The sequence below is a fragment of the Meles meles genome, chromosome 16 (genome assembly GCF_922984935.1).
Source record: "Meles meles chromosome 16, mMelMel3.1 paternal haplotype, whole genome shotgun sequence".
NCBI classification, from domain to species: domain Eukaryota; kingdom Metazoa; phylum Chordata; class Mammalia; order Carnivora; family Mustelidae; genus Meles; species Meles meles.
Genome location: NC_060081.1, coordinates 33,375,468 through 33,392,746, shown reverse-complemented (window position 1 = coordinate 33,392,746; position 17,279 = coordinate 33,375,468). Strand labels below are relative to the sequence as shown.

The 17,279-nt window shown below is 41.7% G+C and overlaps 2 protein-coding genes and 1 pseudogene across 10 annotated transcripts in view; 1 reads left to right on the top strand and 2 right to left on the bottom strand.

The window, feature by feature from the left end:
• LOC123926512 (adipocyte plasma membrane associated protein) overlaps positions 1 to 348 on the bottom strand; it is a 36,584-nt gene extending 36,236 nt beyond the window's left edge. For 2 of the 9 annotated variants that reach the window (XM_045980412.1, XM_045980411.1), the window contains exon 1: positions 175 to 323. In XM_045980412.1, the coding sequence (XP_045836368.1) occupies positions 175 to 266 (92 nt within the window). In that variant the 5' untranslated portion in view covers positions 267 to 323. Of the gene's footprint in view, positions 1 to 174 lie in introns of all 9 variants that reach the window. The other 7 variants (XM_045980415.1, XM_045980414.1, XM_045980408.1 and 4 more) reach the window with 6 other exon arrangements.
• Positions 349 to 8,926: 8,578 nt separating this feature from the next.
• ACSS1 (acyl-CoA synthetase short chain family member 1) overlaps positions 8,927 to 17,279 on the bottom strand; it is a 62,677-nt gene continuing 54,324 nt past the window's right edge. Inside the window, exon 14 of the mRNA XM_045980656.1 lies at positions 8,927 to 10,614. Within this exon, the coding sequence (XP_045836612.1) occupies positions 10,435 to 10,614 (180 nt within the window). The 3' untranslated portion in view covers positions 8,927 to 10,434. The remainder of the gene's footprint in view (positions 10,615 to 17,279) is intronic.
• LOC123926683 lies at positions 14,547 to 15,241 on the top strand (annotated as a pseudogene).

Sequence of the window (17,279 nt, the reverse complement as noted above, 5' to 3'; positions counted from 1 at the left end):
AGGCCTCAAGGACCTGGCAAGTGCATCCGCTTGGTGGGAGCCTGTTTCTTCCCCCATAAAATGAGTTTTGCCCGGGGAATTAAATGGGATGAAGACTGCAGAGCGTTTGGCAACGCATTTACCCAATTCCTGTTACTGCCGTCCTAGTGGATACAGAGGGTTGACCCGGCCTACCTGCCGTCTTTGGCCTCGGGGGCCTGGCCATCGTCCGTGACGACCTGCGGCCGCAGGGGCCGCCGCTGCCGCAACCCGTCCGCCTCACTCATGGTGTGAGCACCTCAGTCGTCAAGCCCGTCACTAACCCGGACGGAAAAGTACAAGCTCTGCCCCGGCCCGCCCAGATCCGGGCCACGCACCGCCCTCGGCCCCGCCCCGGCAGCGCACGGAAGTGACGTCATTGGCCCGCTCCTGCCAGGCGCCCTCTGGAGTGCGGGTTGGGCAGCTCTTCTCCGCGAGCTGGAGTGGGAAGACGTCTGGGAGGCCTCTGGCCAGGCGCCGGGCTCTGAAGTGGGTCCCGATCCAGTGAGGACGTTTCCGGAGCCCCGGATTGCGGGTGGTCTAACCCCGGGCACTTCCAGCCCAGCCCTTCGCTTCCTGCGTTCCTTTTACAGCTGGCGGTGGAACCCCCGCAGTCTGTAGGCGGGTGAATGTGCACATCGGCGGCGCTGGGCTGAGGTGTTGGCCGCTTGTGTGGGTAGAATGTGGCACTGCATGTTCAATGACAAAGAGCCTGGTTCCTATAGGTGGGGTAAAAAAAATAAAATAAAATAAACAAATAAAAATTTAAAAATTTTATAAAACGAGTTGTATTGGAGCCTGGTTCGTATAGGCGTGGTAAAAATTAATTAATTAATTAATTAATTAACGGGTTGTATTGGAGGCCTAGGAGGGCAGTAATTCTCACCGGAAAATCATATGACCTTTTACAAACAGATCCCTTTAAGGGGAAAATCTGGGATATATACGCTGTTCTTTGGATTAAGGCCACTGAGTATTAAATCTTTTTGCTACAACAGAATATTTGATAAGGTTTGTGTAAGGGTTACCCTTGGAAGCAAAAGTGGGGTATATAGAAATCATTAATTACAACATAAGGTCTAAGAAAGCACAAAGCAATCATCAGTTCATCCATTTAACAATATTTTAATCAGGTATATCTCTAGGTACTGGGAGGTGATGGTGAGCAAACCACAGACAAGCTCCGTCACTGAAATTAAACTGGTGAGAGATGACTTTAATCAGGTCATCATAAAGATAAATGTGAAATGTAAAAATTGCATTACAGGGAAGTAACATGATCTTGTGAGAGTATTTGATGGATTAAAGACCTGAGAAATGACTAGGATTTTGAGAAGAAACAGGATTTCCAGGCAGAGAGAACCATATCCCATTACTGTGCATCATTTTTAGAAAAGGCATGTTCAAAATGAAGTATTAAGAATTAATTTCCTTATTGCAACTAAAGGCTTTCCTGATCAAACATGCCATTGCCGTTCTTAGTGTTAGGTGGCGGTAGAATCCCACATGACTGTGGTAAGAGATGAAGAATCAGCATGAGGGAAGTGAAGAGCTCTAGTATCAATCCAGTTCTACAAGGATTATCAGGCCTGGCAGGAATATAATTAAGGCCTTGGCAATATTTTACTTCATTTCCTATCCAATACAACCAGGATAGCTATTAGATCCAGGATAGTTCAGACAGCACTGCATGATCTGGCCCTGTCAGGATAATCCTATCTGGATTTTTCCCTCCTCTTGAGTTTTAGACACTCAGCATTGCTTGCTGTTTCTAACTTTACACCTCCCTGCCTTTGTCCATCTTATTCCTTCTTGTGAAAATGTTTTCCTTCACCACTTGGCCAAAACAACTTTTGTCATTTAGGACTCACTTCAAGTATCATTGCTGAAAACTCTTCCCCTAATTTTTTAAGCAGAACATCTTTGCATCTAAGCCACTTTGAACTTACCCCAAATATAGGATTTAGCTCATTGGATTAGAATTATTTGTATTCCATGCCCAGCATTTAAGCCCACCAACCAAAACAGTCAGGAACATACCTGTAAGTAATAGTAATAAGAAGTTAGGTTTATTGAACTTGCTGTAGCAAAGAAATTAACCAGAGGACCTGTGAGGCTCCTAAAAAATGGGAGCATTATGGAAGGTCCTTGAGGGGTTAGGGCTGGTGTTTGTAACAGATGGTCTTGGCAGAGATGGGTCAGAATTTGTAAACTAGGAGACTCATTGGGGGGAGCCAGTGGTCCTACCTGGAACACATGAATCCAAATAGAGTTATTGGGAGATCAGCTTGTCTTGTCTCAGAGAAAATGGCCTGAATGAGCTAAATTAGAGGGTTTGAACTTGGATTGTGTTGGGTGGCACAGTTTAGTACCGTTTTTCATGGTGAGATCCACGTTGCCTGTCGTGGTTTATTTCAGTTCTCTCCCCAGGCTGTAGCCCAGCATCCACCCAATTATCAGCAGGGAGATGGAAATAATGTAATTGGTTAGTTCAGTGTTATCAACCTCAGCACCACTGATATTTTGGGCCAGATAAGTCTTTGTTGGGGGTGGCAGGGAGAAGCTCTCCTGTGCATTGTAGGATGTTTAGCTACATCCCTGGTCTCCATCAGGTAGAAGCTAGTAGAATCCCACCAAGTCATGATAATCGGTAATGTCTCCAAAAATTGTCAAGTATCCCCTGGAGACAAAATAGCCCCTGATTGCAAACCACTGGGTTAGACCAACCAGAAGCCACCCTCATGCACCCTGAAAGTGGGGATGAAGCTCACTTGCTTTGAAACTGACCCACATGGAAGTTATTTATCTCAACAAATCGGGGTTCTGCCAGCAGGGAAGAGTGGCAGTGATGCTGAGGGAGCAGCCAATAGGGTGCCTCACGGCTTAAACTAGCTCTCTATTTGCTCCCTATTTCCCTGTGTCCAGTCCAGTGGACATAGAGAATGCTCCCTATTTCCAGTCCAGTGCTTTTTCCCTATCCTATACTGTTCCCATTCCTTTTGTAGATATCTCTTGAAAGCCTTTCGGGCACTTAGCCAAGTGCTGTGACAAAACAAAGGTGAAATAAGGTAAGCCAACGTGCAGACATATTATAATCTCAGAGGGAAGATTAGATTAGATAACCAATCTAAAACAGGGCCATGGAGGAATTACACTGTGCATTGAGGGCCACAAGGAACAAGTCCCATCAGGTAGCAGTGCCCAGAGAAGATTTCATGGAGGAAGTGACCAGTGAACCAGGTCTTGGATAAGTAGGACTATAACGGGCAGGATGAGGGGATGGAAGGGTACAAGAAACAGGCTTAAGAGGGAAGCTTGTGATTTCTATGGATTGATCAATAAGAGGGTGACAATCAGGGTAGATTTCAAGGTTATGAGTAATAAAGGAAGAAGAATCATCTAAAAGACACTCTAAAGGGGTGAAGAAGAACAGCGATGGACTGAGCCCTTCTTCCCGCCCCACATCCAGGAGAGCGGGAGTGACCTGCTCCAAACAGGATTTCAAGCTAAGTTGTTGTGTTGGAGTGGGAAGCTCTGGTGTCAGCTCAGGTGGGACAGTGGAGAGCATAAAGTTAGAGAATGTAGAATTGCTTGTTTAGAGTAGAAAATTATCTCAGAGATCAACCAGTTGCCAGACACCGACATTCACAAAAGTCCATTTAAGATGAGGGAGGGATTTATTAGAAGGATATGGGTATATCCCATGGAACTCCAAAACAAAGTGCAGTCCAGCTTCACAGGAACTGGTACGAGAACCTGGAAAAACAGGAGCAGTATTCTTCTCAACCTCCCTGGTACCCCACTGTGTTTTGTCTCTTATCCCTGTATGATTTGGTGACACGCCTTGTTATGGGACTGTCCGTCTTTGTCCTTGATGCCTTTTATTAGAGCTGGATACAGTGACACAGGCTACAATCTGGCCTTGAGTTAAAAGGAGAAATCTCAGGTTTCTTTTAGCCTTTAGGAAATGTTGCTTTTCCAAAAATTAAAATTGAAAAAGGAGAGATGGGGTCCTGCCCTTTCTTATCCTGCTCTGACCCCACAGTTATACTTAAAATGGCAGTAGCATCTTTGTGACAGTGGAAAATCACCCTGAGGTCTAGAAGACAACACTCTGAGAACAGAAAACCCAGGCTGCTGACTCTTTCCAGTAACCATGTACCCCTGGGCTTCTGGGTTACACGAGGAAAACCACCCCTTGTATATCCAAGGTTGGTCAGCTGAGCAGTATGTCCTTGCTCCTAAATGCATCCTATCTCATATGCCAACATTTCTGCTTGGACATGCCCATGCAGACAATTACTGCCTCAAGCCCAGCTCTCCATGACCTTCCATTTCAGGTGTCCCACCAGTTAACTACTCTCTTTATCTGCAGGTATCTTCAACTAACTCTTTAACTATCTTTAACTAACTCTCTTTATCTGCAGTCCAGATTCCTGGAAGCAGACTCTGATGTTTCCAACTTTGGTGAGATGCTCACGTCTGATTGCCATGTTAGAGGACAGGGTCCCATGTTCCACTGAGTATTCAGCGCAGAGAGGAAAGAGAGAGGAGACTAGGTGGCATAGGCATGAGCAGGGTGGGGATGGCACATCGAATGATGTCTGCCCCAGTGAGAAGTAGGCAAGGAGAGAGATAAGGATTATTAGTAAGCTGACTGGAGAAAAGTGCCTTAATTACCCTAATGAGAAGGATTCTTAAGGTCAACCCTGACTTGGTAGGAAAAGTTGCTCAGTAGGAAAGACATTCACCAGTCAGCATCTACATAGACCTGGACATTCATTATTGTTCCCCTGTTGAGAAATGAGCTCATCTGCTCCATCGTTTCCTTGGGAATCTTAGCACTGACGTTTCCTGGTTGGCACAGGTCACTCGTTAATTACATTTCATTACATCCAGAAACCATTTCTTGAAAACAACCAGTTATTTCCCTTTGGACAATTTCTGCTCTGCCTTTTTGTGCAAATGTGTATGAGTTAAGTGTTTTATTGGCTCAGGAATACACAGATGTGTGCTTGGCTGAAGTGATGTCCTTTGGGAAAGAATCAGCCCAAAATGAGGCTGTGCATCCAGAAGGCTGCTCAGCAGAAGTTTGGTCTGCAGGAGCAAGAAGACTAGACACAGTTACCCAGTTGGTGGCTCTTACCAAGAAAATTCCACCTTGTCTGCAAAGGAAGTTGGCAGGTCATCTATTCCAGCAGGCATTCTAAACTCCTTGGTACTTTCCAGTGTGTTGATGATGTTCTAGGCCAGCCAGACCTGGCTTTCTTCCCCTTTGCTCTTTCTAGGTGTACATCGCCTCAGACTTTTGCTCTCTGGTTTGTCACCTCCTTGGTCATAGTTGGTACGCTTTGTTGCAAGCCCCAGGAGCACTAACCAGCTCCTTCTCTGCTATTTGGAATAAAGACTAGTGCAGACAGGAACTTCCCCTTCACATTCTGCAAAGATCACTGTGATGGAACTCCCTGGGGGTGCGCTTGGAGGGTCACAGCTTGCCTCTGGCATGGCTGATTGGGAACAAATTTAGGGGCATGCCCTAGTCTCCACATATCCTTAAGATAGGGAGAAGAGGAATCTGGGCAACTGAGCAAAAGAGCGTAGAAACAGAGGCTCCTTTTTTTTTTTTTCTCTTACCCCTCTTTTCCCTCCAAAGAGCAAGGTTAGTGAGAACAAAAATGGTACTCTGATACTTATAAACCAGGGCAGCAGACAAGAGGGCTTTTAGGGGGACAGAGATTCAGGGAGGTGGTCCCAGTGCCAGGAGCCACTTTTTCCTGAGTGCATCTGCAGACTCCAGAGGAGAAAGTTGAGAGGCCATGTGGTGTTTCAGACAGATCTTTCTGAACTGGGTCATAGACACACTGGTTAAGATCCCTACCGAGTCACGGGGAATGGAGCAGTGGTTCAAAGTGCTGGTTGACCCAATGCCACACTTGCTTGCACTGTCCCAAGAGTTCCGTTCCTAAGCAAATCACCCACATGCAGGCCCTCATCTCAGGCTCTACTTTCAGAACACAGGAGATAAAAGCAGTAAGAGATCTAAAAAATAGAAAGTGAGATGTTCCAACATATGGGAAGTTTGGGATCTGCAAAAAAGGAGACCAAATAGATGAAAACTGTATTTGAGGTGACAATGAGTGAGGTATTTCCTTTTTCTTTTTTAAATGTTGAATTTATTTATTTTTAATTTTATTTTTTCAGTGTTCCACGATTCATTGTTTATGTACCACATCCAGTGCTCCATGCAATACTTGCCCTCCTTAATACCCATCACCAGGCTCACCCATCCCACCACCCCTCTCCCCTCTAAAACCTTCAGTTTGCTTCTCAGAGTCCACAGTCTCTCATGGTTCATCTCCTCCTCCCAATTTCCACCCAATTCACTTCTCCTTTCCTTCTCTTAATGTCCATATTATTCCTTACATTCCACAAGTAAGTGAAACCATATGATAATTGACTTTCTCTGCTTGACTTATTTCACTCAGCATAATCTCCTCCAATCCCGTCCATGTCAATATAAAAGTTGAGTGTTCATCCTTTCTGATGGCTAGAATATTCTATTGTATATAAGGACCACATCTTCTTTATCTATTCTTCTGTTGAAGGGCATCTTGGTTCTTTCCACAGTTTGGCAATTGTGGACATTGCTGCTATGAACATTGGGGTACATATGGCCCTTCTTTTCACTATATCTGTATCTTTGGGGTAAATACCCAGTAGTGCAATTAGAGGGCTATGGGGTAGCTCTATTTTAAATTTTCTGAGGAATCTCCACGCTGTTTTCCAAAGTGCCTGCACTAACTTGCATTCCCACCAACAGTGTAAGAGTGTGCCTCTTTCTTCACATCCTCTCCAACATTTGTTGATTCCTGTCTTGTTAATCTTAACCATTCTAACTAGTATAAGGGTATATCTCAATGTAGTTTTGATTTGAATTTCCCTGATGGCTCATGATGAACATTTTTTCATGTGTCTGATAGCCATTTGTATGTCTTCTTTGGAGAAGTGTCTGTTCATGTCTTCTGCCCATTTTTTGATGTGATTATCTGTTTTTTGGGTGTTGAGTTTGAGGAGTTCTTTATAGATCTTGGATATCAGCCCTTTGTCTGTAGTGTCATTTGCAAATATCTTCTCCCATGCCATGGGTTGCCTCTTTATTTTGTTGACTGTTTCCTTTGCTGTGCAGAAGCTTTTGATCTTGATGAAGTCCCAAAAGCTCATTTTCGCTTTTGTTTCCTTTGCTTTTGGAGATGTGTCTTGAAAGAAGTTGCTGTGGCCAACGTCAAAGAGGTTACTGCCTATGTTCTCCTTTAGGATTTTGATGGATTCCTGTCATGAGTGAGGTATTTCCACTCATTAAGATGATTAAGATGGATATCAAGCTACAGATCTAAGAAGGCCTACAGAGCCCAAGTGGGATGAATAAAAACAAGTCAACAAAAAACAATACTGCAAAAACCAAAGACGATTGGTATTCACAGACCCAGAAATTATGTATTTATTTGGTTTATTCATATTATACAACAAAATTCCCAAACTGATGAAGGGAAAACTTACAGAACTCCAGTTAGAGGTCATTACAACTCAATTTGGCATCACCACACCCTCCAAAAGCACTATCTCTAGGAAAGCTTCCTCTTGGTCTGGATTTAGGCTTCTCAACCCAATCCAAGATAACAGTTCATAGAGCTGCCCAGAGGTCAACAGTAAAGCACCTTAAGAAATAATAATAAAATCATAAAAATAAAATGCAGTTGATATTCTTCAAAGCTCTTGAAGGAAGGGGCCACACCTTTGGTTTGAGCTTGGGGATCAAGGGTGGAGCCAGACAAAGGTGGTCCATGCAGGGGGTCCAAGAGCTCATGTTAATTCCACAGAAAATCCCCTCTCTCCACTCAGGCCAGGGAAACTGCATGAGAGTTCACACTCCCTTTTCTTCACCATAAACTCATTGTGGTGAGTAAACCAGGGATGAGTATTCACCTGAACCAACTCATGACCTCTCTTTAGATAAATACTGTTCACTTATGTCATGAATGTTAGCCGTGATTTCTTTTTTTCTATTTTATTTAATATGGACATTTGCCCTTTAGAAATTATGTTGAATAGCTGAATTTTTCCCTTTGAGCACAACTTTTGTTTTCTTTTAGCTGCTCTAAATGAGAATTATTCTTCAACAACATCACATACTGCTTTTTTTCTGAATCTGAATAGAATTTGCCTCTGGGATTTATGGTTATTGTCAGTCATGCTGGCCTGGAGACACCCTTAGCACTGAGATTAGCTGTCTCTGGATCCCAGTCCAACCCTGTTTACACACCATTGGATGTCTCTTCTTTCACTGTAGCTGCCCACTCTTCTCATCCCCCAACATCTAGAGAAAGGATAACCCTGAGTCAGGGCAAGCCTGTGCTGCTCATGGAGGCAGTCTGTGACCCTGAGATCATTTTTGCTTCCTCGTTCTTGTTGGGTGTTCCAGACCAGCAACCACCACCAGAAATCTGTGCGTTGGTAGGAATGCTCTTGTCCATGCTGTCCAATCTGGTAGCTACTGGCCACATAGCTACTGAGCATGTGAACTGTGGCTACTGTCACTTGGAACAGAATATTTTATTTTATTCCATTCTATTCTCTCCCTATATATATTTTTTACTTACACCTAAAGAACTATGTAGAACTCGTGTATTGGATAGCACAGCAATCTAGAAACCAGTAGGTTTACCAAATAACAGTCTGAGATAGGTGAGCTCTTAGTCTATATTTCCTCCCTGTAATAGATTTCCTCCCAAATGGCTTTTTAAGTGTTCTCTTTGGAATTAATAGGCCCCTTCCAGTTTGTCCTTAGGATTACATTCAACAACAACAATAGCATTATTTGATCAAAAATATCACCACAGAGAGAAGAGAATGAACAAAATAAAACTTTATTTGAACTGTGCTGGTCACTGTCCAAGTTTATATCCAAGCCATTTCATAAATAGTGCCATAACTACAGTCTGCCAGGGCCACCGCACATGCCACAGGTCTCTGTTCCTAAGCACTGTTTGTTGTTTTGCACAGAGAACAGACCATGACTCAGTATATTTGCGGGCTACAGCTAATGTCTACCCTGTTAGTGTCATAAGCATACACATCTAATTAGAGAGAAGCAAGCACAGTTATGATCCACAGTAGGTGTTGAGTACCCCAGACACCCCTTAAACACCTACACAGCAGCAAGGCACCATATAACATGGGGTATAGATAAGGAAAACCTTTCCCTGTTCCCAAGAACCCAGATCAGCAGGCTGCTGTCACCTGTACTCCATGCCATTGGCCCCTGCATGCTTAGCTAATAAATAAACAACCTAATGATTTGCAACCTAATGATTATATCATCTTGTTAATGTTAGATGACCTAAGGCATACTTAAAAGAGAGAGAGAGAGAGAGACTTGATTCAGAGTTCCAAGTCTCATCCTTGGAACATACCAACCACAGAATGAAGGATGGGCAGTTTTCAAGGATCCATATCTAGCCAAATTAGTGCCCTAATGAGGAGTCACCTGAGTTTTCATTGGCTTTCCTCCCTGAACATCCCCACATATTTGGAGCATGTTGACTTCCTACCAAGAGGCATCCAAGGTGGAAAGGGAAATCTTTCCACTCCACAGCTTGGAGAAATAATACATGAATGGTTCTAGAACTAAAATCAGAGCACATTCATACCGTCAATTCTAAGAGTTAGATTTTATTATACATAAACTAAGGGAAATAGAAATATATACCAAAAAAAAAAAAAAAAAGATGTTACAAGCTTGAAAGTTCTCAAGATAGCTATATTTAGACAGAGGTACAAACATTTCCAATATGGATTCTCCAATATGCCAAACATTAAAAATACACCCTCTGACCCTCTTCACATTTTCCCATGAGCAGAGGCACAAAAGAGTCTCACAATTCTAAATGTTACAAAGAGCATGTGCATGTAAATCCACATACTACATGTGTGTATTTGTACATTCTTCCAAAATATAAAAGTATAAAAATAAAATTTCTGCCTTTTGTATCTAGAAGCATCTGGGGGAAAAAAACATGATTGCTTCTAGTTCTCAGTCATCTGAGCAGGAACATATTACCAGGCTTTTCCCCTTTCTGTGCTGCCAGGAGGTGACACAGAAATGGAGAGCCAGTGATTTTCATTCCAGGAAACCAAATCCAGGACAAGGGGAAACAAATGCTAAGCATGTCTCATAGTACCTCTTCATGGGTTCTCAGCAGGAAGAAGGCAGGGCTTAGCACAGACTTCACACTGGGGCAGTATGGGTTATGCTCTGGGAGGGGACTGCTTCTGAGACAGTAGGAAATGAGCAAATTTGAGAGCTATATTCTGGAAGGACAGTTAGGGGTATAGGCACTGGGTCTTGATTAGAGGCCATCACTGAGAGGCATCTTGCTTGTCTTTGTACTTCTGGTAGGCACTCAGGATTTCGGTGATGACACTGGGGTCCTCCAGGGTGGTCGTGTCCCCCAGATCCTGAGTTCTGCCTGTGATTATCTTCCTCAGGAGCCTCCGCATGACTTTTCCAGACCGAGTTTTTGGAAGACGCTTCACTACCTGGCAAGGAAGAGGTACAGCATTCAAGTTTGGGTGGTACCCAGACTCCCAGCAGCATCCTATTGTGTTGGGATAGGAAGGGCTCTGACCGGGGTATGACACCCTCACTGGGGACTCAGGAATGAATGACTGAGGGGCCAGAACAAACCTAGAGAACATGAAGGCCCGTGTTCTCTTTTTCTTTCTTCCCACAGTCTGGACATAAACTAATTATCAACCCAAAGGTCAGGATCAACCATATGTTAGGGGTTTTGCTAAAGCCCTTTTTCAGGCAGAGTCTGCCCATACCCACATCTGCCTCACTGATGATACCTCTGTCTCCCATTTGCTATATTACTGAGGGGTCCCCAGTAGCAACAGAACCATGCATATGCCATGGCAACTCATCTCCACCAACTGACCCAGCCCAAGGTTGCTTTTTGTTGACTTAAGAGATAAGAGCTACCAAAGAGAAAAGGTTGTCTTGTTTAGTGTTTGAAAATTTAGCATTTAACTTATTCAAACAATCATGGCCCCCTTAATGCCAACAGGAATATGCTAAGAGCTGTGTTTTGGGCTTATTTAACAGTTACCATCTTTGAGAGGGTTGAGTTCACCTATGGGAGTTCAAGTCCCCCTGAAACTCTGTTCCAGGCCAACAGCTTGAATTTGTGTAATACCAGGTAAGCCGGGGCCACTCCTACCTCCGCGGACCTGCTCTGAACCAACGAAGACTGTGGGGAAAATGTTAATAAAGAAAGGAGTGGAAACCTAATGGGACTGGAAAGGTGGCCCCACTCTTCCCTAGACCTGACTCCCAACATAGACTCCCTCAGATAGGGTCTGGCGTGTTTTCTGCACTGACACCAGGTGTGTTCAGAAACCGTGTGTGTGTGTGTGTGTGTGTGTATTCATATATTCATATTTCTATAAATAGACATATAGATATATATAGATGTATGTATATATATTCAAAGTGCTGAATGGGAACAATCTGCAGCTAAGAATACTCTACCCAGGAAGGCTGTGACTCAGAACAGAATAAGAGATAAAGAGTTTCCCAGACAAAAACTAAAGGAGTTTGTGACCACTAAACCCACCCTGCAAGAAATATTAAAAGGGTCTCTTTTTAAAAATTCTTTATTTAAATTTATTTAAATTTAATTTGGTTAACATATACTGTATCATTAGTTATACCAGGGTAGAATTTCGTGATTCGTCAGTTGCATATAACAGCCAGTGCTCACTACATCAAGTGCCCTCCTAAATGCCCATCACCCCATTACTCATTCCCCCTACCCACCTCCCCTCCAGCAACCCTCAGTTTGTTTCCTAGAGATCAGTATCTCTTATAGTTTTCTTCCCCCTCTATCTTCATTTTATATTTTTTCTTTCCCTTCCACTAAGTTTCTCTGTTTTTCTTAAATGGCACATATGAGTGAAATCATATGGTATTTGTCTTTATTTGACTGACTTTTTTTGCTTAGCACAGTACTCTCCAGTTCCATCAACATCATTGCAAATGGCAAGATTTCGTTCTTTTGATGGTTGAGTAATATTCCATTGTGTGTGTGTGTGTGTGTGTGTGTGTGTGTGTATGTGTGTGTGTGTGTGTGTACACACACACCACTTCTTTATCCATTCATCTATTGATGGACACCTGGGCTCTTTCCATAGTTTGGCTATTGTGGACATTGCTGCTATAAACATTGTGGTGCACGTGCCCCTTCAAATCACTATGTTTGTATCATTTGGATAAATACATAGTAGTGCAATTGCTGGATTGTAGGGTAGTTCTATTTTTAACTTTAAAAGGGACTCTTTGAGCACAAAGGAGAAACCAAATGTGACAACGACAAAAAAGGAACAGAGAAAATCTCTAGACACAATGACAAAATAAGTAATAAAATGGCAATAAATACGTATCTATCAATAATTACTCTGAATCGTGGCACCTGGGTGGCTCAGTCAGTTAAGCATCTGCCTTGGGCTCAGGTCACGAGCTCAGGGTTCTGGGATTGAGCCCTGCTTTGGGCTCTCTGCTCAGCAGGGAGTCTGCTTCTCCCTCTCCCTCTGCCCCTCCCCAACTCCTGCATGTTCTCATTCTCTCTCTCAAATAAATAAATGAAAGCAATAATAATTACACTGATTTTAAACAGACCGAACACTCCAATCAAAACGTGCGTGGTGGGGTGCCTGGGTGGCTCAGTGGATTAAAGCCTCTGCCTTCAGCTCAGGTCATGATCCCAGGGTCCTGGGATCGAGCCCCACATCGGGCTCTCCGCTCAGCGGGGAGCCTGCTTCCTCCTCTCTCTCTCTGCCTGCCTCTCTGCCTACTTGTGCTGTCTGTCAAATAAATAAATAAAATCTTTAAAAAACAAACAAACAAACAAACAAAAAAAACGTGCATGGTGCCAAAATGGATAAAAAAAGAGATCCATCTATATGCTGCTAACAAGAGACTCATTGCAGATTGTAAATGAGGGGGTGAAGAAACATCTAGTAATACTTATCTTCGACAAAATAGATTTTAAAACAAAGATTGTAACAAGAGACAAAGAAGAACACTATATAAGCATAAAGGGGATTTCTAATAAGAAGATAAACAATTGTAAATACTTATGCTCACAACATGGAAGCACCCAAGTATTTTATTAAAAAATAACAAAGATAAAAGACCTAATTGATAACAATATAATAATAGTTGGCAACTATAACATCCCACATACACCAATAGATCATCTAAACAGAAAATCAATAATGTAATAGAGGCTTTGAATGACACACTAGACCAGAGGGACTTAACAGATATATTCAGAACATTCCATCCTAAAACAGCAGAATACACATTCTTTTCTTTTCTTTTTTTAAGATTTTACTTATTTATTTGACAGACAGAGATCACAAGTAGGCAGAGAGGCAGGCAGAGAGAGAGCGGGAGGCAGGATCCCCGCTGAGCAGACAGCTCGATGCAGGGCTCTATCCCAAGACCCTGAGATTATGACTTGAGCTGAAGGCAGAGGCTTTAACCCACTGAGCCACTCAGGTGCCCCCACATTCTTTTCAAGTGAACATGAAACATTCTCCAGAATAAATCACATATTAGGTCACAAAACAGGCCTCAACAAACACAAAAAACTGAAATCATACAATACACTTTTGTTTTTTATCATAACTCTATGAAACTAGAGATCAACCACAAGAAAAACTTTGGAAAAATCACTGATACATGGAGGTTAAACAGCATGCTATGAAACAATGAATGGGTCAACCAGGAAATCAAAGGAAAAATAAAACATAGAAACAAATGAAAATGAAAACACAACAGTACAAAACCTCTGGGATCTAGCAAAGGCAGTCTTAAGAGGGAAGTATCTAACAATACAGACCTACATTAAGAAACAAAAATCTCAAATAAACAACCTAACTTTAAACCCAAAGAAGCTAAAGAAAGAACAACAAATGAAGCCTAAATCCAGCAAAAGGAAGGAAATAATAAAGATCACAGGAAAAATGAATTACATAGAAAATAAAAAAATACTAGGACACAAACTGAGGGTTTCAGACAGGAGTGGTTCAGGGGCTGGGGTAACCAGGTGATGAGTATTAAGGAGAGCATGTGTGGTGATGAGTACTGGGTGCTATACCCAATTAGTTAATTGTTGAACACTACATTAAAATTAATGATGTACTATATGTTGTCTCACTGAACATAATAATAAAAAAAAAACACTAGGAGAGGTCAATGAAACCAAGAGCTGTCTCTCTGATAAATTTCTGGCCAACCAAAAAGAAAAGACAAAGGACCCAAATGAAATCACAAATGAGAACAATGAACACCACAGAAAGAAAACAATATTATAATATCATGGGAAGCCATATGCCAACAAATTGGACAACCTAGAATAAATGGATAAATTCCTAGAAACATATAAATTACCAAAATTGAAGGAGGAAAAATAGAAAACTTAAACAGACTGGTCACCAGCAAAGAATTGAGTCCGTAATCAAAAATCTCTCAACAAACAAAAGTCCAGGCCCAGATGGCTTTACAGGTAAATTCTACCAAACATTTAAAGAAGAGTTCATACCTATTCTTCCCAAATCACTCCATAAACTATAAAAGGAAGAAAAAGTTCCAAAACCAGGTAAAGATTCCACTAAACTTACTGTCTGACATCTTAGCCAGGCTGCAGTGTGGCTGCTGTTCTCTGAGCCTCACCATGCTGCCCAAGGACAACAGGAAGAAAGATGCTGGGAAGTCAGCCAAAAAAGATAAAGACCCAGTGAACAAATCCAGGAGTGAGGCCAGAAAAAAGGGGTCCAAAGACAATGTTTGGGACAAGCTCAATAACCTGGTCTTGCTTGAAAAAGTGACACATGACAAACTCTGTAAGCAAGTTCCCAACTATAAGATTATGACTCCTGCTGTTGTCTCTGGGAGACTGAAGATTCAAGGTTCCCTGGCCAGGGCAGTCGTTCAGGGGATCCTTAGTAAAGGACTCATTAAAATCTTGTTCCAAAGCACAGAACTCAAGTAATTTACACCAGAAATACCAAGGGTGGGGATGCCCCTGCTGCTGGTAAATGTGCATGAACAGATCCCACCAACTGTACATTTTAGAAAATAAAACTTTATTAAATCCAAAGAGAAAAAAGGACTCCACTAAAAAAGAGAACTAAAGGGGCACCTGGGTGGCTCAGTGGGTTAAAGCCTCTGCTTCGGCTCAGGTCATGATCTCAGGGTCCTGGGATCGAGCCCCATCTGGCTCTCTGCATAGCGGGGAGCCTGCTTCCCCCTCTCTCTCTGCCTGCTTCTCTGCCTATTTGTGATCTCTTTCTCTAAAAAAAAATTAAAAAAATAAATAGATTGATTAAAAAAAAAGAGAGAGAACTAAAGGTCAATATGCCTGGTGAACATAAATGTAAAAATTCTCAATAAAAGACTAGCAAAAAACACATTTAAAAAATCATTCACCATTAACAAGTGGGATTTATTCCTATGTTGCAAGGGTGGTATAATATTTGTAAATCAATGTGATATACCATATTAATAAAAGAAAGGATAAAAACATGATTTCAATAGGTACAGAAAGAGCATCTGACAAAATACAGTACATTCATGATAAAAAATCCCTCAACAAAGTAGGGTTAGAGGGAACAGACCTCAACGTTATAAAGGCCCCATACAAAAAACTCACAGCTAATATCATCCTCAATGGGGAAAAACTAAGAGCTTTTCCTTTAGAGCCAAGAACAAGACAGGGATGTCCATTCTCACCAGTGTTACTCAACATAGTACTACAATCCTAGCCATAGCAATCAAACAAAAACAAATGAAAGGCATTCAAACCAGCAAGGAGGAAATAAAATTTTCACTATTTGCAGATGACATGATACTCTATGTAGAAAACCCAAAAGACTCCAACGAAACACTGCAAGAACTGATACATGAACTCAGTAGTCGCAGAATACAAAATCAAAATACAGAAATCTGTTTCATTTCTATACATCAATAATGAAGCAGCAGAAAGAGAAATTAAAGAATCAGTTGCATTTACAACTGCACCAAAATCAGAAAGATACCTAGGAATAAACCTAACCAAAAGGTTTGAAGATGTGTATTGTGAAAACTATAAAACACTGATGAAAGAAACTGCAAATGACACAAAGAAATGGAAAGATATTCCACGCTCATGGATTAGAAGAGCAAATATTGTTAAAATCTCTGTACTACCCAACCAACTACACACTTAATGCAATTCCTGTGGAAATACAATAGCATTTTTCACAAGAACTGGAACAAACAATTCTAAAATTTATATGGAACCACAAAAGACTCCAAATATTCAAAGAAACCTTGAAAAAGAAAAGCAAAGCTGGAAGCATCACAGTTCCAGGCCTTGACTTATAATACAAAGTTGTAGTGATCAAAACAGTATGGTACTGGCACAAAAATAAACACAGGGATGAACTGAGAACCCAGAAATGACCCACAACTATACGGTCAATGAATCTTCAACAAAGCAGGAAAGAATAACCAATGGGAAGAAGACCATCTCTGCAACAAATGGTATTGGGAAAATGGACAGCAACATGCAAAAGAATGAAACTGGATCACTTTCTTACACTACACACAAAAATAAATTCAAAATGGATTAAAGACCTAAATGTGAGTCCTGAAACCATAAAAATCCAAGAGGAGAATACAGAGAGTAACCTCTTTGACATAAGCCATAGAACTTCTTCCTAGATAGATCTCCTGAGGCAAGGAAAACAAAAGCAACAATAAACTATTTGGACTTCATCAAAATAAAAACTTTTGCACCAGGGAGAGCCCAACCTCAATGCCCCCCAGAATGTGTCATCCCCTGCCCCATATATTCTTTCTCTCTGGTACATATGAACTCTTATTTTATCTTTTCACGTTCTGTATGCTCTTTATTATTTGTTTTAAATAATATTACTTGTTTCCAATTGGGAAAAAAAAAAGGCAACCTACTGAATGGGAGATGTTTTGCAAATGACATATCTGATAAAGGGTTATTATCCAAAATTTATAAAGAGTTTATCAAATTCAACACCCAGAAAACAATCCAATTTAAAAAATGGGCAGAAGACATGAACAGACATTTTTGCAAAGAAGACAATACAGATGGCCAATAGATACATGAAAAGATGCTTGA